Here is a 26,362-nt window from a genome sequence, read left to right as displayed (position 1 = left end):
CATCTGATAGCCATCATGTGCTTCTGATCCGAATTGGTCATAGAGAGAGAGAAAAAAAGACTCAAGCGAAAAGCCAGTGAAAGCAGATCAATAGCTCTAAGCAGGGCATTCCTGGTAGGTAGGCAGGTAGGTATTCTTGCACGATACCTATGCAACACCATGCAGTGCTGCTGTATGTACAACGCGTTTCTTGCTTCTGCTGCTGTCAATATCATCTAGTTCGCTCTCGTCTATCGGCCTCTCGAGAAGAGCAAGCAGCCTTTGCCCTGACTCTGCCAGGTCGCCGATGTTGTGCCGGGTATTATCAATATTATCAGCCCCCCCAGCGAGCGATAGTCTGCTATAGTTGAGTGCTCAGGCCTCCCTCCCCTCACCAACAAGCTTGCCTTCCACCTTGGCTCCCCCTCGGACCCGACAACAATGCTGTATAGACACCCTGATGACAGCTGGAGGCGGACGGGGCTTGTCTCAGCCCTCCGCAGCACCCAAGACTGTACAGCGGGGGCTCTCTGTCGTAGCTTGCGAGGGGATACCTACCTAGGTACTGTGGCTTCCATAGATGCAGGATCTGCTGTAAGGGCTCTATTCCCCCGTCTCAGGATAGACGTGCACTGCAGCTACGCCGCTTACACACTTACACCAACAGAGGTGAACGTACCGCAGACCAGGTTCACTTCTGTCAAAGCCTCAGGGCCCCTGGGGGGATCTCACAGTTCACAGCAAGGTTTCTTTTTTCTTAGCGTTTCAAAAAAAATCATCAATTCTCGGGATTCTTCTCTCTCGTGCTTGCTTGACCGCTCCCTATTCTAATAATGCCTGCTGCATCATCTTTGTTTTGCTGCGCAGACCAGCAGCTAACAGACGACATGGGGCCAAAATATCATAGTAGCAATCGCGGTGAGCAAACAACGTAAGCTCCTGTAGTCTCATCCCATGTGTCCCGCCCCATCCCATGCCATCCCACCCAACCAACCAACCATCCACTGTAAAACTCCACTCTAGAAACCACCAACGGCTTTTTTTTCGTCCCGTCTCCACGTTCTCCCAGCTTCTTGTATCAATGAGGAAGCTCGGACAGACAGTGAGGGGGAAAAAAGCAATGCCCATCAGCGCTTGCTCTAAGACCTCCACAGTGAAACATGCAAACAACGCAGGGCAAAAAAAGAAAGAAAAACAAAAGACCGGATATCCTGGCACCTCCCAAGTGGAGTTTTGGTATTGTACACGCAAACGCCATTTTTGAAAACACTGCTGCAAAGCGAATGGATGGATGGTTGACTGAGACCAAGATGTGATGATATTTGAGAACAGTTGAACAATAAGCTGAACAATCAAAGGGGCTTTCCCCCGTTGCCCACGCGTTTGTGCCCGTGAAATTACAAGACAAGAAAACAAATGAAACAATGATTTGGGGTATTGAACACGCTAGACTCGTGATGATGATTCGTCAAGATTAGGATGATGTTGTAGATGCTTTTGCTGTTGATGAGGGTGATAATGATGATGCTGGTGCAGTAACAAATTGCGTTTGTGGTTGGCGGGCCCTTTCAGATCACTCTTGCAGCGTTGATCTTACTCGAGCGTAAATATTGGGTTTCTGGCAGATCCGTCTAAGCTCTCCGGACCCGGTTCCAAATGCGCTTCATGACCCCTCGATCGCCGGTCTCGGGTTCCCAGTGATCCATCCCGGCAAGGACCTGTTCGATGCTCTCCTTGGGTCTGCTGCTCTGCCCAACATATTGCACCGGAGAGCTGGAGTCTTCTCTGAGAGGCGAGGATTGCGACAGCCGTGACGGCTGCGAGAAGCCGCCCTTTGCCTGCCACCCGTAGATTTGATCTTCGTGGGCTCTGAGATCTGGCCGAGTGAGTGTCATCCGTAGGGTCATTTCTCTAGAGGATGCAGGAACCTGTGCGTAGCTCTCAGACGGTCTGTGCGCATGAAGGGGGTCCGCGGGGACTCGCATCGGCCGGACTGCTGGTTTGTCCCCAAGCTGAGGCGTCTTCGGGGAGTCTGGATCTGGTATAGAGGCTTGATCGCTGTTGATGGATAGCTTGTCATCGTCGTCATCGTCCGCTAGGAACGTGCGCAAGTGGTCGTCCTCAGACATATGCCTGCGAGACTGCCGCTTCCTTGGAGACGAGGCACCCTTATTGATGACAGGTGCAGCAGAGAGAACTTCAGCAGAGGGAAATCCAAACTCGATTGCCTCGTCAAACTTCTGGGGAGAGGCGAGATAGACCCTGAGCTTCAATCTAGCTTCGGGGTCCTGATAGTGTGTGGCAGCAGGATCAATGGCAGTAATTGAGTCCTGCGGAGCATGCTTGGGCGTGATCAAGGACAGCGTTCGTGATCTTCGACGACCGTGTTGGGCCATCTGAGGTGCAGGTGCAATGGGGCTCTGTAGCGGAGAGGTAGGAGACATGGCGTCCTTTGTCGCTGGCCGGCTGGAGGTAGAGATCGAAGATCTCCCAAATGGCAGCTTCGTTATTGATAGATGGCGCCTGAAAGACGGCCTCCTTTGCTTAGTAGGCGACGGCAGATCCTCCCTAAGATTGGCGTGATAATCGTCAAGAAACAGCCTCAGGTCTAGATCTTCCTCCTCATCCAACCACCGGAAGCTGTCGTAGAAAGAACCCTGCTCGTTTTCCTTGTTCTCCTTGTTGCTAGACCGAGGCTCTCGCCTCTCGCTGTTATCTGTCTCCATACTTCCACGCTTAGATGATAGCGCCGGGGTTGACACCTCGATATCAGGGGTCCAATTCTTGCTTGCCCGTCGACCAATCTTATAGACAGCCTCGTCCGCCGCGTCCAGAATGACGCTCGCCCGGAGCTGTCTGGCCAGCACAACCTGCTCTTCTCGAGTAAATTGCCGCTTCTTTATCTTATCAGGGATACTCGAGAAGCCGGGCGAGTCAGGGCTCGTAGGTTGCGTCTCGCGCAGTGAGCGCCGTCTGATTCGGCGGGCGAAGTGATCGGAGGCGCTTCTGTCCTGACGAGGCCGGCGACGCTTCAGATTGTGGGAGGAAATATCGTCGTAGTGGTGGTAAATTCCATCTACTATGCCCGAGCCCTGGGCGAAGCGGAGGCGCTCAAGGGTTGAAAAGTACTGCAAAAAGAACAGAATAATTTAGCGAACACGAACATTGCAAGCAGGCAGGCAGACGAATACAAAAAAGAGTCGATCGAGATATGGAACCAGATCGGACGACACGAGAAAAGACGGACAGCAAGGAGTAACCCGAAGGTGCTATGTGGGAGGGGGGAAAAGGACTTAAACGGGGAGGTGGTGACTTGTCATGCAGGAAGGGACCGTACTGTGCTATGCTGCACTATAGGGGACTGTAGTGGAGTGTGCAGGACGGTGCTGTGGTTGGGTACCTCGACTAGCGAACGGAGAGACAGGAACGGTGGACAGAGCGGAGGACGTCTAACGCGGGACCTGCATTGGCCGAGGAGCCCAAGCGTCTGCAGCACAAGCTAAGAGCTGCAACCACCCGCACTTGGCCACTCAAGCCCTCAGTCAACTGCAGCAGACTCCACAGCTGCGAAACCGCTAAGGCAGGGCAGCTCTGTACAGCAACAGTGGAAGAGGCAGGAGCTGGACGCTTTCCACAGGCCTCAATTGCGCTGTATGAATATAGGTCATGAATGGATAGGCGTATGGATGGATATCGATATGAATGAATATGGAGACATGGGGCCGAGGGCGATTGGTAGTAGGCCGCTCGCCGCCGTTTGCGCTCTGCTGTTGCGCTAACCCTCTCCCAGTACTGCAGCCCGGACTGTACCTAGGCACGCAGGCAGGCCGGGGGGGTTGATTGATCGCCGAGCTGAAGTGCCAAACGCCCGCGTCACTGGACGCGAGTATATATGTGGTGTAGTAAGATCAGGTAAGGTGCTTTTGAGACGTACGTATATGGCGCGCAGATAGGGGGCGGTGATATTGAAAAAGTGATTTGAAGCGTGTGACAAAAACGGTGAAGAGGGGAGAGCTATGACGGCGGGAAGGAGACACCAAAGATGAAGAGCGACCGCCGGACTTCAATAGTCTTCGAGGCCACGAGCGCCCTTTACGCCTCCACGTCCGTGTGCGCGCGCCGTTCGTCTCTTCTTCACATCTCTGGCATCTCTAACCGCATTCTCCCAAGCACGGCGCCAGTGCCGTGGGACCCGCCGCAGCGGGCTGATTAGGCGTCGTTATGTCCACACGAACAACCGGACGGCGCCTCCCATTGAAGCAGCCCCGGGGGATTGGGTTATGGTGTGGTGTGGGTGGCCCATGTATTGATTGAATTGCATTGGCACACTCGTCAATGAGATTGTTTCACTTGAGGCTGCACCGCGCGGTTCTGCCCGCCCGTCAGAGCTCCACAGCTGCGGTTCTGGCGCCGGGAGAGGGTCGACGCCGCAAATTTGTCATTTAGAATCATTTCAAGACTCGGCCGAATCACAGACTCGGGACAGTCAGTCGTCGACGGCTTGGAGGTGTTTCAACGCCCGTTTGTCTCCCTCAGCTCAACCAAACGCTCTTTCCTCGGGTGCCTCCCACGAACGCTTGATCGTGGCAAAACGGCTAGACCCCCGCCGCCGTTTTCGTCCAGCTGCAGCTTCCTGCAGTCTCAATGGCTCAAGCAGGGCGAGGAGGGGGGATCCAGGGCAGGTGCGATGCTCTTGGTCGGGGGAAAGCTTGCAGGAAACAAATTAAACAGCAGCCCTCCAATTGGGTGTAGCATTTAGGACTGACAGGAACAGGAAAAAAGGTGGTGGGCCGGAAAGAGCCAATCGAGGTAGAATAACAAAGAGGCAAGCGCCATCCATCGTGGACCCAAGAATGCATCAAAAGCGGTATAGAGCTGGGTTAGGCTCCCAGAGAGAGAAAGACGATAAGTAGAAACGTCCGTAGGACAACGTACCTTTCTCTGGATCGCCAGAGGCAACGCCTCGAACTCTTCTCGCGTCAGTGGTGGCGGCATTGTCTGCTGGCTTTGTTTCGGTTCTTTTACTGTACTCGACGATGTCGGCTTGTCCTTCTCTGCACTGCCGAGTCTCCAATTGCTGATGCTGGAGGAGCTACTCTTCCTTGCCGCACTCGTGTCCTTGTCCTTGTCTTTGGCCTCGTGGTGCTGGTGGTGATGATGTTTCCTCGCCCACCGGTTCAGTAGAGGGCTTGGTGAACGTGCACTCCGCGCCGAGTGTGGACGCCATTGACTGATATTGCCGGCCACATTGGCAGCCATGTATGTTGAGTAGGTAGGGTTGGACAAGCCGTCAACAGCACCGACTCCATCGGGAGCCGAGAGTGTAGACATTGGCATGGCGTTTGCACGACACCAGTCGTCAGTCCCGCTGCTGTTGCCACTGCCAGCACTGTTGCTGATGATGCCAACGCTATCCGAGCAATGCTCAAAGCTGGACGACGAAGTCCAGTCGAAGAATGTGTCGAAGACAAGAGGATCGGCGTTATTATGATTACTGGAAGTATCGGAAAATGTTGCCGTAGATGGCGTCGATGAAGCAGATGGAGGAGAACGGTCCTCGATACACAGGTAGGTGCGTGTATTGTTGTTTGTACTGTCGATAATATCAAGAGGAGGAAGAGAAAGCCTCAAGACGTTAGAAAAAGGCAAAGATGAACTCAAGGGTTCGAGGAAGAGCCTAGAATCCGAGGGCGAGGAGTTCCCTGCTGCAGCATAGAGGTGCATCCGAAGCATGTCATCAAACTCTTGAGCACCCAGGGGCCCTGGAGTAGCACCAGCACCATCAGCACCGGCACCAGCACCAACAGCAGAGTCGCCCGAGCTAGAGTTGTTGGCGCCTTCATGCTTGACAGCCAGGCTGCCCATTTCGCTACCGCCGGCAGGGCCCAGGGGTACTGTTGACCAGGTGTTCGCCAGGGGTCTTCGTTGGTGTGCTGATGTGTTGGGGATGGTTTATGCCAGGGGGCTAGGCACAGCTGCACAGCTGACAAGGCAATAGCTTCTATGCAGACACAGGCGATTGATGCAAGCCTCCCAGCACTAACAGTCTTACACTAGCCAGCGAAGCCTGTCTAGTGAGCTGTCGTGTCTTTCTGCAGCGGGGGCCCCTGCGGGGCGAGGAATACACTTGGTGATCCTCAAGGCGTCAGATGACAACAGCGAATCGTGACAAGCAATGCCCCGATCTCCTGGATATGCGGGCCAGCAGCGTTGAAACGAGCAGGAATCGTCGGCGTTTCCTCTTCTCGAAGGAGAGTATCCCCGGATGCCCTGCACTGTTGCGAGGTTGCGTGGTCCTGGTGGATCTGGTCAACGTCCCCTATCAGAGGTGCAAATCCTACTCGACATCGAATCGAGCAAAATGCAGTGCTGATCGCTGCGAGGGTCTGGCCACTGGTGAGCAGGCTTCGGATGGATGGGGGAAAGAGCAGTGCCTAGCAGATCCATCCAGAGGTCAGGAGCTGGGGTGTTGCCGGCATTTCATCTCTTTCTAGCGCGCAGGAAACCACCACGCTGGGTTTGGTCTAGCAGCTTCACAGCATGAGCATTGACGAGAGGCTTTTTGTGGAACGGACCATTTGCATCGGACGCCAGCCCAGGGCCTCGACTCGACTCCCTCTCACGAAGGACCCGTCCCGTATCAGACCTGTGCGAGCCTAGCAGAAACCATCAATTTCTTCCCAAGAGCCGGTCGGCAGAGATGCCGGGCAATTGGCCTATCTGCTAATCCGTGGGCTTGTGCTCTTCGTACAAGGCCGTGAGACTTGTCAGCTCCGCACCCAGTTGTGCTACATGCATGGGCTTCCTTGGCCATAACAGCCAGATCATATACCTGACTCCTGAGCCGCGTGAGGGCTACACTGCTATATGCAGCTCGATGCAGGTCCGCGAGAGCGCAATCTATCTCTTATTCCGAGATAGAGCCTGCAGAGCAATCCATCATGCCGCTAGTGACCCGCGGATCTACAATGACCGCTTCTGAAGCTGATAAACCAGAAGCGCCTGTGTTCAAGACCCAATGTTCTGTAGCATTTTCGATTGGAGATCAGCAGTGACTGTGCCACGCTGGTTGGAACCTCTCATGCACGACAGCAGTCGATCGCTTGTAGGTTAAAATGGGTAAACCCATCGATTCGCGAAGACCTTATGAAGTTATGCAGCTGGGTACAAGTCAAAAGACACGGCGCCAGCAAAATGTTTCCAAAGTCTAAATTGCATCGGCGGGAATGGTACGGTACGGGTCCTGGATATTTCCCAACGAGATTGACAGAATGCTGAAAGGCTCCGCTCTGCCCCGCCCATCCGTGCGACGTTGTCACGATCTCGACGCATCGTATTCAATTTGCAAGGCTTTCCGGCACAATTGCTTATGAACCATTCCCCTGGCATCTTATCGCCTAGAGCGAGCCTCAAACATTGAGTATGAGGTCCACAAAGGGGGCAGAGATGTGCGCCGCCACGATACAGTTGCTTTCATGGCTGAATGTGCTTGACCTCGCACGTAGGAATTTCGACAGCTTTCATGCGTTCGGGGACTGAGAGCAAAGCGGTAGAATGCCCCGGTTCCTGGCATACCGTGTACGGCCGCAGCATGTCTTCCCCCTCGTACTTCACACGTGGTGGTTGCATGTGCTGTCCCTGTCGGGCATGCATGTGCTCGGCGTCAGATTGCGCTCGCTGGTGTCGGCTTGTGAATCAAAATGAGGAAGTGTGTAAATTGAGGTGTCAACGGGGACGCCACGCCGGAGAGTGATGGTAAGAGAATGACTGCATGCTGCAGGAGTCGAATATTCGAAACCCTCCTCAGCAACGCCACGTCGTCGCTTCCAATTGCCCACCAAGCCCGGTCCAGAATCGACGACAGCTTCGCGGGCCTCGAACACCATGTAAGCGAAGTGCGACATGGTAGCGACCTTCGCGCGGTGTCGCTCGCTAGCAATGGTTGCTTCCGTCGATTCTTACCTCAGAGTTAGACGCATGCTACGAAATCGATGCGACTCTGTGGCAGCCCGTCGTTCCCGTCCGTGTTTAGCATAAACAGAGGACCCTCCCATCGTCCCGGGTTGACGTCCATGGAATGCGGCAGCCGTGTGCTCAGGCCACGCGGGATAAATCTGACCACCATTCTCAGATAGATAGAGGATTCAAAATAGCCACGCCCCGCAACCTCAGATTTGAGCCGCAAAAAAGGTGACGATCGCCATGAAAAGTTCCATTTTATTCTCGAAGAGACCCAATTACCACATCTGCAGTTAGATGATGCTCTGGAAAGCATCCTTCACAGACTCTGCGCTCCCGTCTTGCCGACACTGAAGGGTACACATATCTCACGTAACGCACGAACATTCCATACGCGTCAGCAATTGCAGTAGTTCATCCTTGCCTGAGGATTCAGTGAGCGGCAAGTTTCAATCACAGAAGATTCCTCGGCTCCAGCCATTCGCTATTCTTAAGTCGAAGATCGAGTAGGAGAGGTCCCGTACACCGTGCCCCGAGAGCGGCCGGACTAGACGGCGCGGGCCGGCGCCGCGCAATGAATTAGCGTCTGTATCGCGTCCGGTACAGACCGGCGAGAAGACGGGACCCGGCGATACTTGCTGTGCCGCTACGTCAAGAGCAACCATTCGATAGCTACTTTAGTTGTCATGCGAAAGTTGAGCGCATTGCATAACCTAGCGCTGAGAATCACGGAATGGTGAAACGAGTGTTTGTCATTCATTGCACCTAAAGCTACATGAAATGTGTAGGGCTACATGATCTCTCTGTCTGTCAATCTTGAGTCCATATCAACCACTGTCAATTCACGTCTCTTGTCAGAGACAACTCGTCATGCCTTATCCTAGCCGCAGCAAACGGTAGCCTCCTGTGCTGCACTTGTCGGTGCTCCGCTACAAGTCACTCTCATCAGTCAAGTCTGATCAGCATAAGACACAGTGTCTATTGACTTACCCTCCTAGCATCTCCCATTGGAATACAAACGAGCCGAGAAATGCTCCGATGAAGATACAGATGATGATGTAGCCGTTGTAGTACATGGCAAGCCTTATTAGTTCAGTCTGTCAGCATCGTTCTGTCTTTGAGCATAGTGCCATAATTCTGCTATCGCAAGACTTGCGCACGAGCATGAGCGCCGAGACTTACAGCATGATGAAGTATGCAGTTGCAAACTGAATCATATGCAACAGTGCCCGCACAGCTTGTTCCAAAACATTCGGCCGAAACGGTCTTACGCCAGTGGCAGTGACACAGGCCGTTGCGTTTGTCTTAGGTGACGCGTCTCCAGAATTTGGAAGAGATCCTGCTGGTGTTGAAGCAGGGGCACCTGTCATGGTATGCTTGCGGACCAGGTAGCGGTCATATTCTTTGACGGCGCGGCGGCTCATCTCGAGAGCCATGACGAGAAGGATAACGCCGATGCAAGAGCCACCGAACATAGCACGACTTTTCACATGCCAGGATCGAGAGATGAAGCAACTGTCGATGGTGTACCAGTTCCAAAGCATCTATCACGGCAGCATGTTAGCCTTCAGGATGTCAAGATGGGGAGAAATCTGAAGAGGATACTAACCGAAATCTGGCAACTGCCACCCATTGACATCGACATCGATGAAGTAGCCGCGGGTGTAGCCGAGGTCGCCGTTGCGCCCATGGCCATGGTCGAAGTCATATCGCTCATATCCATCGTGGCTCTTCAAACGTTGGATCGGTAGCTAGCGGGTGTTTGCGCAGTGAATAAAGGGTGGTGGTGATCTGATGATGGCCGCAGGGAGAAGAATAGTGTGAAGTCTATCCCACCTCGATCCAAATATCCATTCAAACGGGTCGAATATCAGCATTTTAAGTTTTTCCAAAAGCATGACCACAAGCACAATTGATACAGTGAAGTAGCACGCCAGTAGCGTTGCAAAGTGGGTGGTTGCGCATATTTGAGCACATTGACTTCAGCCATCCCCATCCTTTATCGGGCCAAGGTGATACTTGATTGGACACACCTGTTGAGGTTTGCCTACTTAGATAGAAAGAGGAGCTTTTGGCATCTGAACTTGAAAACGGGCTTGCTTGTCCTTACTTAGAACAAGAGAAGTTCAATCAGTTGAGAGCTTTTGAAAGCCAAACGATTTGTTTTCAACGTTAAGTGTCAATCCAAAGTCTCAATGGTCACCCGATCGCCTCCCATGTTTTGCATTTTTGAATACCGTTTTCATGTCGCTCCACAGCATGAGATACTTGAAGACATCAATGGCAACATTAAAAAATACTTTCGATTGCAGAACGACTGACGAATCCTGGACATGGCGGCCGATGTGACATACAGAGTCAGATGAAGCTGGTTTCGATTGTCACTAGCAGTCCCAGTAGACTGTTTTCCTTCTCGAAGTCGATCAGATTGCAGTACCATTTTCGTCGAGCATCCAACAGTGGTCAATAACACCCACTCAGGTTTTAAAAGGCTGTGCTCACTCATGGTAGCCTTCATTCAGGCATCAGAGAAGCTTTTCGATGAGAGCTGGCATCGCCAAGCGTGGGAGTGCCTATTGATTCGTGGTAACTCGTATAATGCTCTTCACGGTTCCGCAAATGTCTTTTGACAGTGACTTCTGAGCCAGTTCACTTGGAACGTCCCCGGTAATGACTACAGTGGACATTGATTTACTAAGTTCCAATTCCCTGTACGTTTTTCACTTCCGAAACTTTTCGGTATTTCATAACTAGGATGATCCTTTAGCGTTTTTAAAGCTGAAAGCCACAATTACGAGCTGTCACCAACTCTAGTTCCAGAAAGGCTATATTTTCCTCCAACCTACTGCTTGTTTCAATTTATGATATTTCAGTGACGAATTGTGGGATCATTATCTTGAAGTATTTGCACATATCGGATGATTTTGGGCGTGCGTTAACGTGGAATGAAGCCCAGATGAATAAGTCGCATCGATCGACTGGCATAGTCTGTGTTTTCGGTATCGGGTAACGGCTAAGGGCATTGACTCAAGTCAAAAGGCCTTCATGTTCGTTGTCATTGGACTGAGGCGCATTCTGCAAGCCATCGCCATGCGGTTGTGGATTCAATTCTCCCGTTAAGAGTTAGCGGATTTGCAAGCCTCATCTTTTGATTATGGAGTCAGTCTGAAAGGACATGGGCTATCCATGTTGGGTTCCTGGCGAGTACAAAAACGGGGCAGCAAGACGCGGGTGGCAAATGTGACAGCAACGAGGAGTCGTCCCAAAAAGATAGATGGCTGCATTGTCATACTACCCCTCGAGTATCCTTTGAGAGCCTTAAGTGGCCGACAGGGTTGGTCGGTGTGGCAAAGCAATGAACACAACAACGGTCCGTCTCTTCCCCATTACGATATTGGACGCCACCATGCGAGTTGCACTTGGGACCCTAGTGGTGGCTTACCGTAGGCTCGTCTGGTTCTTAATGGCGCGGGCGCCATGCTATTGAAAGGGAAGGTGGCTGTAATCCCAGCGGCGTTGTGGTCTCATCACTCGCGTGGGCGAATATGCAGGTCTAGCATTCTACTCAGTATGGGTGGAGTAAGACCAGCCCAGGCTTTTACTCACGCCATGGATCGACATCATATGCTGGAATATCCCCTACTTGATCTTGAAGATTCGAACATAGGCGGGACCCGGAACTCAATCTCGGCGTCTAGCTATGACTGACCCTCAGGCCATTTGGTGCTGCCACGGAGGACACAAAAAGCAAATCTACATCTACCTCAACAGTTGCAAGAGCAACAAGCCGCCATTCAAATCAACTTTAATTGGCGTGTTCCTATACGAGCAAGGAGGCCTGGTAGCCTTGAAAAGGTTTGGGATTGGTTGACCTTGCTGCTGTTGGTCTGTTGTGTAACCTAAGCATTGCCGAGCGCCTCAAGAATGTAGTCCCCCGCCAGGGCAACAAGTGTTAATATCTCAAGGTTAGAAGTACTAATTGATGAGAGCTATGATAATGTTATGGACCTCGAGGATTCTTCTGTTACTATAATCCACCAACGACTACAAAGGTAGTGCTCTCTCGTTAAAAATGTCACAAAACCCTTACCGGACTAACATTGATTCTCCTGATCGGGAGTCAACGAACGTTTATGTGGCACAAGCTAATCATGCAAGGCGGCTCAAATTAAGCCTATTGGTTGAACCCATAAGGAGAGTCCTCGCTAAGTACTAACTCGTTTGCTCATGAGCCATCAATGAATGACCTAGCAGCACGATAACGTTAAGTTCACAGGTGAATCGGCTCGCCGATCAGTAGATCAAGGATGCTATTTGAAATCAGTATGCAAGGGCCTTTCCCGGGTAAGCAAACATAATATTGCGAAAGTCTCAGGGAGCTGACATCCGGTGAGCTTTAGGATTGTGTTAAGCGTTGTGTGGATGAGAGGCAAATACGGCGATCATGCTCTATTTGTCCATGTCACTAAGACGTGATGGGTCAAGTATCCGCGGGAATAACACCCTATTTTATTCACATCCAGGCTGCCGGCCTATTGGGCATTAATCTCGAAGACTGGTGGCTTCTGAAAACGTGCCTGAGTTATTCGCCACCGCACAAACGCGCTCTTGGCGCGAAGAGGTGTCTTCCCATATTCCGGATCGATCAGTAGAATCATTGAATGACGCGTTCATCGAGATGAACAATACTCAGAGAAGTACTCAGGGCTAATGTCCTTATGGCTACCCCTACCTCTCCCTAGTGCGTAAGGATTTCGAGCTTGCCTTTGATTTATGGGGGGCAATTGGTACATGCATTATCAGGTATTTGTCAAGACGCTTCGAGTTCGAAATTCGACAGCTCAGAACGCTTTCAGTGGCCATAAAAATTTACATACCACCCTGGATGTAACTTCGTCTCATCCGCCTCACCGCTTTACATCACAAAAGGCGAAGACTATTGCTAGATTTGCCATTCCGGTAGCATCGCGACGCTGCTTGGAGAAGACAGGGGTCCCCTGCAGCATAGACAACCAATCATCTCACACGGATTTAAATAGACATAACAGCCGCAAACCAACGACCGATGTTGGACACGAGTCTCCCCAAGACCCCTCAAAGCGACATAATGGAAACGAGATACATAGAATTGCAGTATTCTATTGAGAAACAAGGAAATACAGTTACGGAAAATGAAATTATCATGTATGTCGACCCTGAGCAGGTAAGTCCAATCTAACACAAAGCAGGCCTAGTGGTAATAAGGGTCTGTAAAGGTCCAGGGCCTACGGTGCGGCATTTCCTAGCTAACGCTTAACACCAACGGCCGTATCATATGCTCGACGATCCGCCCACATGCAAGTCTGGATCCAGCTCCCCACCAATCATGAAAACAAGGAGTTGACAGGGTCATAATACTCGTAAACCTTGTTCTCCTTGGCTCTTCCTGTTACCGCGGGGGCGGTGAAAGTAGAAATTCCCGTCTCTCGATCATAAGACCGGTGGGAGCATGCAAGGCGTTTCCCGCCGCCGCCAGGCAGGTCCACAACAAAATGCGGCATCATGAATCCGGCAATCGAGCCGCGGATCTGCGCTTCTAGATCTAAAATGGTCTGCAGAGGAGTGCGGAGATGCTCAACCTTCTTCACCATATCGCACATGTAGACGTAGTACTGTACACCGATATCAGCCTCTGTCACTGCGTAGATGGGAGCCCACTCACCGGGAATATGTTGTTGTCTGCGAGCTTCTGAATCAGGGCTGACATAGTGGCCACATCATCATTGATTCCGCGAAGAAGCACTGTTTGGTTGCGAACCATGACCCCAGCCTCGAGAAGCTTCTGGCAGGCATCTTGGGTAATCCATGAGATCTCGTTCGGGTGATTGAAGTGGGTGTGGAGCGCCACGGCTTTACCCGCCTTCTTTGCTTTGTTGGAGACATCGATGAGGGCGTTGACCCATCCATCGGACCCATCGAGGACACGCATTGGCGCCACGGCAAGCCCCTTGGACGCAAAGCGGAAGCGACGTATGTTGGGCATACTGATGAGCCTCTCACCAATCAATGAAAGATGCTCTGGCTGCAAGTAGTAGCTATCGCCACCAGATACCACAATATCATGGAGACCGGGTTGGCTCTCGATGTATTCAAAGACCTGCTCCCATCTCTTACGTGTTGGTTTCAACGACGACTTGGTTACCGATTCCGTGTCAGCTCCTACAGCATATGAACGCGTGCAGAACATGCAGTAAGTGGGGCAGACCGATGTAGCTACGAGCAGTCAGTAATGACGAGCAGACGGTCAACGAGTGGCGACCCGCAAATCGGCTCGAATGGCTTAAGATGCTTACGCAGAAAAAGTGCCTTGTCGGGATACCGATGCACAAGGCCGCTCACGGGAGAGTCGGCTTCCTCATGTAGGGAGTCTAGTGTAAGCTTCGGGTGATCGGGTAGCATCATTGACTTCAGGGGAAGGAACTGTCGGAAGATGGGATCGTTCCGCGGATTTTGCCAATCCACTCTGCTCAGAATGTATGGTCTAAGGTGAGTATGAACCATTAGCCCGCAGCCGATGTTTTAGAAGGTCAGGAAACATCACTAACGTCATTCTGATTGCCATGGTTGCCGAAGAAATTCCGTCGAAGACATCCTTGATAAGATCGTCGCGTGTCTGCATGGTGGTCGCGGTCTCGTCGTAAGGTACCTCGCTAGGAAGTACTGCACTCAAGAATTTGAGGAGCTTAGCACTGCCTTGGACCGTATTGGCGACCTGTATAGGTGGTGTCAGGATTAACAACATCAACAATGCCGCTCAGCCTAACGATGGAAGAGCCTGGACTTACACTCCAGCGGTAGGATAGGAAGTCATTGGCGGAGGCATCCTGCCAGAGCGGGATCTTGCGCCAAAACTCCTCACGCTCTGGTACCTGAACAGCTATGGGCAGTTGGACACCCACGCTATTAGCGACATGCGTCTCGGCAACGGCAGCGGATGCAACCTGGGCAAGAGAGCGACGTGATGTTGCCCTGCCTTTGAGGGTGGGAACCGTTCCGCTCCGCATGACGCCAAACTGGCGTCTAGCAAAAGATGAGAGCATGGTTACCGATCCTGAGACGTGGCTGACGTTTAGCCTTGCACCATGAAGCTCAATGAGTATGTCTTAGCGGCAGAACAAACGCTCAGCAATATAACTCTCCCTGCCTTTGCTTTTTCACTTTGCTTAGGGAACGCTCCAGCAATGTCGCCAAAGACACAATAAATAAGGCTGAGGAAGGGTGTCCCAGTCGATTTTATTCTGCTGAAGTAAAAAGTGAATTGTTTGGACTGTGCTCCGTGAAGCACGTCCGATGTTGGTTGTTGGTGACGAGATGTGACAGTTGGCAGCAGGTAGCAAGTGGATTTGGTATTCACTCGACAAGACGTAGCTGGTTCGTTGTCTAGTCCTACTCCTTTCCCATTCAATCCGATGTTTGTCTTGCCTAGCCTCCACTAAGCTTCAATAGGATGTCTACTTGGTTATTTGCATAGGCAGCTCTGCATCAGATGCTGTCGAGTGACTGGGTTGCCTTGGTGCATGAAGAGTTTTCCGGACGAACTCGTAAGTACCCTCGAAGCACTTGTATCTTCGCTTCAGGCTTCCGCAATGTTTCTTTTGATTTTGCTGTCACATTAGCTTGATCTTTGTTCTCAAGATGCATAAATGGGGGAAAGATTACTCCGCTTGTTGCTAGGAAGCCAATGTGGCATATGACGAGGTAGATTTCTCTGCTTGCTGCTAGTGGCAGTATCTTGAGATTCAATAACTCTTATAAGAAGCTCCTTGCTTGACTCTCCGTTTCGAATACGATCAGACTTCTACTATAACCATATATATATGGTTTGATCCTCGGCGAGGGTCTAGTAGAGTATTTAAGATCCGTTCGAGTTCCTGCTGCAGGGGCCTTGTTTGTTTGTCAGTTCCAGTTGGGAGTTTCAGAGCAATCTTTGATTGACAGACTTACCAGCCTACTTCCCAAATGTTTCCAGTCACACTACAGAAGTGAATCACAGAACTTTCGAAGTATAAAAGCTAGTTGTTTGGTTGTCAACCTTTGATGTTACCTGAGAAATCTCTATTCTGTCTAACAACCACCAGCAACATCCCAGCTCTCTTTATATGTGTTACTGCGAGGCCACATCCCTATCGTCCATCCTCACCGTCATCATGTCAAACCAGCCACCACCTCAATCCTCTTCGCTGGATGCATGCTCTCACGAAAAGGGCCTAGAGTGAGTTCTCCGCAAGATGCTGGAATAAGTGGCAATGTGATAACTGACAAAATTACTTTCAAGATCCAGGGGTCAACATCGTGGTGGCCAATACCTTTCAGCCTCATCCAATCGCGTGTACAACGATCAAGAAGCCTTCCGCGTAGAAGCGGGTATAAGCAACGATAATCCAGGGCCAGGGTCTGAGCATACTCTGAGATCCTGGAAGGTTCTTACAGGTTCCTTGTTTCTAACAATCCCGACTTACGGCTTGATGTCAGCGATAGGCTTGTTTCAAACTTACTTGCAGGAGCACCAGCTAGCTGCGGAGTCAGCCACTAAGATCTCCTGGTTGTTGTCAGTGTTCGGATTTCTCAACTGCTTCATGTGTGTGGCTGCAGGAGCTTTGTTTGATCGATTCAAGCCTCATTACTATCTGCCGTTTGGCAGCCTGGCATACGCACTATCTTTTCTTGGGCTAGGCTGGGCCTCGACTTACGCCCAATTTCTCGGATGCTTCGCTGTTGGCGGTGTCTTCAACTGTATGTCGGCTATACCGAGACTTCATCCAGGTCGTTAAGCTCGTCTACTTACATCCTTTCACTAGCTGTTCCAGCCGTGGTGGCTTTTGGCGTTGTCGATCATTGGTTCAGGGAACATCACGCCTTCGCAATTGGTTTCGTGACGCTTGGAGCACCCGTGGGCGGGATTTTCTTCTCCGTGGTTCTTCAGGTCCTCTTCGAGAAACTGGACTGGAAGGATGCCATGGTGGCGCTCTCCTGCATCCTTGTTGGATTCCTCCTCATTGGCAATATGCTTGTCGAGGCGAAGGAATCCAAGAACAGCGATGCAAGTCTTCGGAGAAGTCTATGGTCTGGCTGTTCTTCGGGCTGGACGTTTTTACGGTCTCGCAAGTTTTTTCTCTTTACGTATAGCGTCTTTGGTATGCACCACAAGCCGTGATTTGTGACGAGGTTACTAACACACGTGTGCTATGTAGTATTCGAGTTCGTCCTCTATGCTCAATGGGGGTCATTGCCGGCGTATGCGGTCTTTCTTAGTCTTGGAAACCAGTTCTACATACAGATGACATACAACATGTAAGTCTTCCCTCGGTCCCTATTGACACAGCTTACGCCAACGACCCTTAAGTGGCGCGATATTTGCAAGGACCGCGCCACCATATCTTGCGACTCTCTGGGGTCCATTCAACGTGACGATCATGACGATCCTATTTACGGTCTTGGTCATGTTCACAGTCTGGATCCCAAGCGGCGACCACTCCGCTCCTGCATTATACACAGTGGCGTTTCTGATCGGCTTTGGAACTGGGAGCTTCACTCCATTGTCTGGTCTGTCTGGCCTCCGCTATCCCCCACATCTCAGATCCCGTACTTTGCTGATACGCTAAGATAGCCTCATGTATCAGCGAACTTTGCGAGAGACGAGGCTATGGAAAGTGGATTGGAGGTTGCTATACCCTTGCTAGCTTTGCGTGAGTTCTTCAAGCCCCTTTCATAGACCGCGATGGATGCGAGACAAGGCTCCTGACCTGACGAATAGAAATCTCATCAGTCTGCCTATCAGTCAGGCCATTCTCGAGACGAGGGGGCCACGCTATCTGGTTGCGGCTCTTGGCGTGGTACTCATGTCGGCCTCCTGCAGCTGTCTCGCTGCAAGATGGTTGAAGTTAGGTGGTAAATGGACCATCAAGATCAAGGTGTGACACCCTTGAAGCTTATGGGCGCAACTGAGCAGATTTCATACATAAGTATCCCCTCAACCCTAGCCATCATACTCAGCGGCTCGACATCTTCAACATGCCGTACGCCACGCTATTGTCGTTGCACAATGCGTTGCAGTTGATTAGCCAGTCATGTCCGAGTTGAAATGTCTCGCGTCATGCTGATGTCACCTAGCAGGAATGTTATAAAGATAAGGTGCGGAACATCGAGGTCTGTTTTAGGAGGCTTTCTGCACTTCTGGCACCCGAGCCATCACCCCACGGTCTTTTATTAGAGACGGACTTCAGACGGAATCTTTACGTCTACTTATTTTTGTGAGCATCCTAGTTTCTGGGTATCGTACCCGCGAGTGAATATGCACTGGTAATGCGGTAACGAGATACCCGACATGCAGCAATCGCCGAAGGCAAAGTTGACTCACCGCAACTTAGCCTCGCCCTGGTGATATGGAATTGTGATCTATCACATCTATGCATCTGCTCTGCCAGCCTTGGAGAAAATGTTCACAGAACTTACAAGGATCGTCCTTATTTCAAATTCTCAAAGACAACAGTCCCTTGCTCACCGACTTCAGATAGCGGGAAGCATTCACGCCATGTTCCGTGGTTGTGCAACTCGAGATCTTGGCAATAGAAGACAAACCGGGTTTCTGGAATCACCAGCCTGACTGACGTTGCTGAAGATCACACACGATCGACATCCTAGTTATGACATAGCGATGTCCGGGTCCTTGCAGGGGTACGAGGCGAGAAAGAAGCAATGGCGGACCGGGCCGTGACATCCGCTCTCCCGAATTCGAGGGAGGACTCGAGGATCTCCGCTGTATTATGGTTGGCCATCTAGAAGGATACCGAGACCAACATTTGTGTGGCTAACATTACCGGGACCAAAGTGCCAACAGACTAATCCTGCAACTTGTGCAGTTGGGTTCCTTTTCTTGTTGTCCTCATGACCGATAAAAGCCGGACTTGGGGGGAGTCCAGATGTAATTACCATTTACACAGCATCTGCACTAACGGAGGTGTGGATGTTTGACGCTCGTAATTGGGCAACTCGGCCAGATACCTGACCATACTCGGCAATTTATACGGAGCTAGTCATTTGTCTTGCAATGTTGTGAGACCAACTCTTCCACAATTGCGGAATGGCAAACTCACCAACTCTCTGGAGCCCAAGGCCATTACGTGGCAATGCACCAACAGTTGGTCTCGTGACGGAAGCAAAAACATTATTCGTTGGAGTTGCTTTTTTATCGGTGATCATGACCACACTCTTGATTGTTGGTTTGCTCGCCTGAATCCGCTGCGAGATCGCTTCTGTCGTAAATGCAAGTGGCTCACCATGGGCCCGGCTAGACTATGGACATATATTCGAGATTACGATATCCTGAGACTTATCAGCTGAAATTTTACATGCCTTTTGAGATCTATCACGGTGTGGACAACCCTGAGAGATTTATGGCAATCCATTTGTTCGTGGTCTAACCTTTCGCTCGAGACAAGGAGAGTTACCTTGTTATTTTGTTTCTACGAAGACAAGTCCTTGACTTGGAACACTCGATACATGCGCCCTATTACTCCAACCTTGATCAGTAATCTTCTCAAGCCTTGCCAACTATATATCCCAACTCCATAGCCGATAGCCGAGTCGCAAGTTCGGCGGAGCTGAACAACGAGCTGAGAACGCTACAACGGACTACCCTGGCTATGCTGCAGAACATTCATAAGACTGGGATACCTAGTCAATTAGCCCGCGAATCAGATCCAGTCGCATTCTGCGGCGGAACTAGAAAGTACTCGTCGCCGCCCGGTATCGTAGCCATTAGCGTTGGACCCTGTTTCCCTAAATCAGGGGTCTTGGATAACACCCAGTCACAAGTGTCAGCCCGCGAACCTATGCAAGACGGCTTTCCCGCACGACGCCTTCCCCACTTGAAATCCTTCGCTGGCACCGAGATCTCGGTTGCTGGATACGTCTGGTGCCACCGACGGCATACGGGCGTTCGTGGCGGTGTGAATGGCCCGTAGCTGGCGTCCCAATTGTCTTCGTCCTTGTCGTCGACATGCGCCGTCGGAATAAGCTTGATTCTTCGCGGCGTCGATTCCGCCGATAGCCACCGTACGTAGCACTCGTCCGTCACGCGGCAGTATACAATGTCGCAGATCTGGGTGATGTACATCTGTCGTGCCCAAGTTTGCTGAGAGAGCATGAAGCGGATCGGGGCTGGGTCTAGGTGCTCCCAGGCCGGGCTAGCCTCGAGCGCAAGGGCCCTGAAATCGGGGTCGCGCCTGTCATCGAGTTGACGAAGAGCGACCTCTTCTGGAAGCAATGCTCCGATGACATCCTGTCTTTGGACTGCCGATCTAAGAGTCATATTCTTTGGAGATCCAGGCTCTCGGCTGGTGAACCCTTTGGTCACGACACCCTCAGCTGCGACCCCTTTGATAGGGGCGTTGCCGTCCTCTAAAACCGTCATCTCCTTAGCATCATCATGTCTGATGTTATCGATGTCTCGGATCTCGATGCCACGAACTCTTAGAGCGGAACCGCGGATTGTGTGCCAAATCTTCCCAAGATAGCCCATTCTTTCGTCTACGGAGATTGTACTAGAATGATTCTTTGATGCCTCGTTGCTGAGAAAACCGTACGAACACCTTTCACTGAATGTGCTTGCATTGACAATTTCAAAAGAACCCCGGCACAGAATATTACCTAAACATATTTTGATGCTCATCGAAAACTTGTTGAAGCAGTCAAGCACTATTGTCGGGAGTGTCATTCGTATGGGGTTTGTACTGTTCAACATACTTTCTCCGTTACGTACAATATCGAGTCACGGTACGGCCAGAGTTAAAACTCTCCTGGACTAACATGATATGATTTGAATAATCGTTAATTGCGATTTTAAAGCCAGACAACATAGCCTACAGAATTCTATGAGCATTATCTCATCTTCTGACAAGAAGGATGTGTCATCATTCATTGTGCTAAATTATCTCTCTTTTCTTTCCGTAGATGGCACGAGATTCGGGTAGTTCAGCAACGGAGATAGAGTTGTTGAGCAACCAGCTACGGCGCTTGGACTGAGCTTCTGGCCTCACTAAGGCCTTGCTCAATGATAACTCGTCAACTCATGCTGAAGACAAGGCCTATAGGCCTTTCGTGTGTCTGCCATTCCAGCTTTGAATGCCAATCTCGAGTTCTGGGATAAACCCCGGCGCTGAAGCCATCTTGCGCGCTTATAGTATTACAGTTCCAGGAGCAAGCTCAAGGAGTTTCAATATTCCAACAAACCAGAGGGATAAGCAGATGCAATAGCATGCCCTATGAGTCTTGCAAAGGACTATTAATGATGGATTAGCATCAGGTTGGCAACAGATAGACAACGGAGCAGTACCCAAGATAATCTTCGTTGATGCTGCCAATAGCCCACATTTCGCCGACTTCGGTCCTGGTTCCAACGATCTTGATACGAACGTGGGTGCCGGGCTCAATAGTGAATCCCTCATGATCTGTGAACTGGGGAGGTGTCGCGTTCGGGTCATATTTTACGAGAGCTGGGATCAACTGAACAGTGTTTAGCCATTAAGATAGCTCCAGAACCTTGGAAACCAATCACATACGTGAGACGAGACGAAGAGCCGTAGTGGTCCAGCTTGGGCGAAGAATCCGTGGGGATTCACAGATGTCACCTGAGCATCAACCTAGACCCCAGATAAGCGAATGCCGCAGGCACAGGAACCTAAACACTATACCGTCTCGCCCTTGAAGGGCCGCCATACAACGGCACGATAACCGACTGTGAACTCAGCCACGCCACTCCCCGGCAATATGCGGCCCTCAGAAACATCGAACGTATCCATGATAGAGATGATGAAGTAATTGCCGGCGCATGTACCCTCCACGTCCTGAAGCAGCCTGTTCGTCACCAAATCATGCATGTTCTTACCGAAATATGACGGGTGCAGGGTTACCCGTCGCTCGAGGTTGTAGAGGAAGAACATGTTTATCAGAGTTTGGTAGCCTTTCACGAATCCGCAGTCTTTTGCTTTGCTATACCCCAGTTCCCAATATCGATCCCGAAGCTGTCGAAACTGATGCGGGGGTAGAACTTTCTCTCGCTAAGAATTTGAGCACAGAGGCCAGGAGCGGACGATGGCTATGACGGAGCCGTCGACGTCGAGGAAGGTCTACAGCCGGAAGGGAGGATGGCCGTCACTCGGCGATGTGACGTGGTAGCCGAATAGGCGGAGACGGATTAGGAGGTCGCGATGCGCGTGAGTCGCGCCAGAGAAGAAGCTGGAACAACGAGGAGCAGTTTGCTCAAATTGCGCCCAAGCCAGTCATGCCCTGCCCATCCAGAAAGATCGTGTCGCCGGGACTGAAGCAGCGCAAGAAAGAAGACAGGAAGGAAGCTATCATACAGTCTGCTTGAGGCGCCCGAGGAAGGGAGGAGGGAGGGACTGCAGAGATGACGAGGCTGAGAGGTTGAGCTGCTGTAGTGGAGCAGAATCGGTGGTGGGTTGCTTGCTTGCGGCGCAAAACATTTCGCACCTGAATATCAAGGCTGAGTGGCCCGTGCGCTGACCAACCTAAGTGCGGCAGCCCCCCTGGCTTTAGCGTTCAAGCCTCCCAGAACATCAGCCTCGTTCTTTGTTAGTGACAACTCCGTCGACAAAGCCATGTCAGCAAAGCAAGCAGTGGCTTTGTCATTCCGTCATTCTAAGAGCCACATCTTGCCATAAAGCCAAATGGTCTAGAATAAAGAGATGTTGATTCGTTGAGGGCGACGGCGACCGCGGCGACCGATAACTGTTTTCTACCGGAGCAGTTGTTAAGCTCTGCAGCAGTTGTACTTTATACTACTTCAAGTTCAGGCATTTTAAAGTAGTATGTGAGGTATCTCGAGGTTCCTGTATGCACCTCTGGATCTCAGCTTTAACTGCTTGCCCTTCAGTCAATCAACTGCGTAGGGGTAGTGAGTTCTTCTTCGGGTCTGCCGATAGGAGACTGAAATGGCATGACATTTCCTTTTCACATGAAGATGAAGGCAGCTGCCCCTCAGAGTTTCGAGGACTTCTGCGAGTCCGGGGTGCTGAAGACCCCAACAAAGCTTTCCCCACATCCGAGGCAAGGCTTGGCTAAGGACATGGGCACATGGAACTAGCTACCTAACCGTCTAACAATGTCTAAAATCATGCTATACACGACTTCGAGACTCTTCTACCTCATACACCTTTCCCCAGACTCACAACCATCACCCTATCAATTCTGCACAGCGTCATTGTTTCGCTGGACTCGCTTGCTGGACAGCCAGTATGATTATGTCAACATAGTCCAATGAAATGAGTCGAGACGAAAAGTATTATCCCCGAGATTCCGGTCAACTTGAACCTCCCCTCGACCCGCCCAACAATCTATATTCGATTAAAGTATAGTCGAGCAGCCCTTATTGAACCTGCGAATACGATCAATAGCCTTGTTGGATCTGGCATAGATCATGTCTCTCGATCTGGAAAAGCACCTCGTCTTCGTAAGCACCAATCGCGTTCGCCCCCAAAAGCCATCTCGGAAACTGTCCTGCAGAAGATCCTCTTGAGCTTACAGCGCGGCTGCATTCGCGCCAGCAAATCAGTGACTAACGGTTAATTGCCCGTCTAGTATGGCGCGTACCATCACAATGGCGTCAATCTCGGTATACATATGATGTGTGTGCCTATAATACTGTTTTCTGGCTTCCTCATCGTGCGTCTATTCCCTGAGAATCTCCTCCTGTCCTAGGCGCCACTAACACGTTTCTTGTGCAGGCCGCAAACTCAGGAACACTCATCCCATTGCCCGACTGGCTCACGATTCCGTATCTGCCGTTGAACCTATGCACAATTAGCGCTATACTATGGAGTGGCTTGTACGTCCTGCTTGAGCCTGTAGCCGGGACTGCGCTCGCGTTGATTTGCCTGGGAGCCGCGGCAGCAGACAATTACATATTCTCCCTCGACTCGAAGACGGCGACGCAGTGGGCCATCGCGGTGCATGTGGTCTGCTGGCTTGCCCAGTTTGTGGGGCACGGCAAGTACGAGGGGCGTGCCCCGGCATTGCTCGACAACCTTCTACAAGCCATCTTCCTCGCGCCGCTTTTCGTATGGCTCGAGCTCCTCTTTCGGCTGGGCTACAGGCAAGAGTTGCAATCTCGAGTTAACAAAGAAGTTCAAAAGGAGGTCGAGAAGTTCAGGGCCAACAAAGCTGGAAAGAATGGGAAAGCACAGTGAACGTATGTGCACAACACTGGTAACGACAAGCCATCACAGCCACGGTGTGGGCAAGATCATGACATGAAGTGATGGTGATAAACTTCATGGCATGAAGGATACACCACGGCTAGGTCCAAGTGATTTAAAGCTACGATGATTTGGAGAAAGGAATGGAAGAATGAAAAAGCGAACAGCATTGCGATTGGCGTTGAGGAGGAGGAATTTGTGCTACGGCCCCTGATGCATTATCACAATGTCGAGGCATTTGCGAGGATACATGTCGGTTCATTGTGTTGGTCACATCAATAATCAATTGTTTGACGGTCTTGTTCGAAACTGCGTAGATAGCTTCGTCTATTTAGAATGGTTATTTATAGTCACGTTTCACTGTCAAGGGGCCTTTCGTTTTCAGAGCTTCATTCCTTTTCAAATTTTTTTTTTTCTTTATTTCTTTCTATTTTTAAAGCCAAGCCGGCCTAACAAAAGAAACATATGAGTCTAAACGAGAGTGTTGGTTCGACGGCAAGGAAATCACACCGTTCTCGGCCAGCCGTACTCTTTGTTGGAGACTTACCTCTACAAACCTCGCTCTATCTCACGCGCGTCATTGCAGACGAAGGACTCGATGGACGGTGCCTCGCGCAGACCAGCAAGCCAGCTCCTCTTGTTCTCCTTAGTTCTCTGTCTGTCCTTGTCAGCAGTCTTCTTTGGGTGCTTACCGTCGTGCCTGTCCGCCTTTGGCTTCAACTCCCGAGTGGGAACTGGGACGGACGAGGGCGAATGAGGCCAATGGATCGTCGGCTGCTTGACCGCTACCACCTTGTTGTGGTATTTGGCGTGGACTGTTGAGGGACCGATGGCAGGACTTACCAGTGGCGTCTCGATCTCGTCGCCGCTGAACATACGCGCCAAAGCAGCAGCCATCTCCACCGGTGGCGCAACATCTTTTCGTCGGGTAGAACCTCCGCGCATGTCCAGTGGCTGAGGCCGCGGTCGGTGCTCTTTGTCGCGCGGCTGGCGGCTGGCGGAAGTCTCTTTGTCCTTCTGCGAGCGCGCCTTGTTTAGCGCCTTCTCACGAATCTTTTCAGCCTTGTTGTCGAGAACTGTGGCACTGCGCTTCCCAGAGTGTGTCTGCTCCCGGTCCTTAACCAGGTGTGCTGCCTCCTTCTCGAGTTGGCGGACATCACGCTCCGCCTGCTTGCGTGCCTCACGGTCTTCCCGTTGTAGTGTCGGGTTCTCCATGCGGAAGTTCTGGCGCATCTCCTCCCGCGTGGCATGCTTGACCGCGGGATAGGGGAAGCCAGGAGGCGAGTCAGGACGGATCAGGGGAGCAATGGGCGGCTGTCGTGGCGTCTTGTAGGTGCTGTAGACCTCTGCCCGAGGCACGGAAGGAGCTGCTCTGTGGTGGTGGGTTCGTTCACGGGCAGGCCCGGAAACTGATCTGGTCGGACGGGATGGTCGTGGTGATGACCGAGTTCGATGGTTTGAGGAAACACCTCGGCCTCTGGTCCGGCTTTCATAGTGTGATGTACTGTTAGACCGGCCCCTTCGCCTCTGTGTTGGAACCGCTGGCTCTAAAGCTGTGTCTTCGTTTTGGCCAAATGCTGGATGGTCTCGAAATGCTGGATGGATGTTTTCCATTGCTGGAGGTGGCCCTTGTCGAGTTCGCTGCGTTGCATTCTGCTTCCCTGTGTGAGTTACTGGCGGCATAGCCCGAACATTGTCACTTGATCGAGCCTCGCGGTGACGGCTGCTGTTGCTAGCATGGTCGTTACGTCTTCGAGAGTCATCGCTTCTTACCTGTGTGGCTTGCTGATGTCGACATCCGGGACACACATCATCTCCTAGGACCACGCCAATGTTCTCAAGTCTTCCGCAATGAGCACGAGGTTTTCCACTGAATGCCGCTCCGAAAGCTGTCCAGCAGCTTTGCTGTGCGCTCTTGAACCTTCTGCAAGTCTTGATCTCGCCATCCCGCCGGCTATGTCCACACGCGTACCTGGTTGAAGTCTGGAAACACATTGTGATGGGCTGGCGAGAAGCGATCTGCTTGTCTGGTTCTTCAAACGTAGGAGCACCCACAGGTCAGTCTTCAAGGGACTTCGAGCCTTATATAGCCACTTGTCTCCAGGTCTAGAGCCCTTCAAGGACAAAGAGAGTCTCGTTATCCTCCAACGACAAAGCTCTTGTTCTAGTAG

General features: G+C 51.3%; 2 protein-coding genes across 2 annotated transcripts; both read right to left on the bottom strand.

The window, feature by feature from the left end:
• Positions 1–13,301: 13,301 nt before the first annotated feature.
• UCRPA7_7715 (putative kama family protein) lies at positions 13,302–14,981 on the bottom strand (the record flags this gene model as incomplete). The annotated part of the gene is made up of 5 exons (XM_007920239.1): positions 13,302–13,589; positions 13,640–14,190; positions 14,271–14,458; positions 14,523–14,689; positions 14,763–14,981. 5 exons carry the CDS (start codon positions 14,979–14,981, stop codon positions 13,302–13,304), a joined length of 1,413 nt encoding a protein of 470 aa, XP_007918430.1.
• A 9,759-nt stretch (positions 14,982–24,740) lies between these two features.
• UCRPA7_7714 (hypothetical protein) lies at positions 24,741–25,406 on the bottom strand (the record flags this gene model as incomplete). The annotated part of the gene is made up of 1 exon (XM_007920238.1): positions 24,741–25,406. One exon carries the CDS (start codon positions 25,404–25,406, stop codon positions 24,741–24,743), a length of 666 nt encoding a protein of 221 aa, XP_007918429.1.
• Positions 25,407–26,362: the final 956 nt, after the last annotated feature.

The sequence above is a fragment of the Phaeoacremonium minimum genome (assembly GCF_000392275.1).
Source record: "Phaeoacremonium minimum UCRPA7 unplaced genomic scaffold PA7_03_scaffold_541, whole genome shotgun sequence".
NCBI classification, from domain to species: domain Eukaryota; kingdom Fungi; phylum Ascomycota; class Sordariomycetes; order Togniniales; family Togniniaceae; genus Phaeoacremonium; species Phaeoacremonium minimum.
This window is presented reverse-complemented; position numbering and strand designations above follow the sequence as displayed.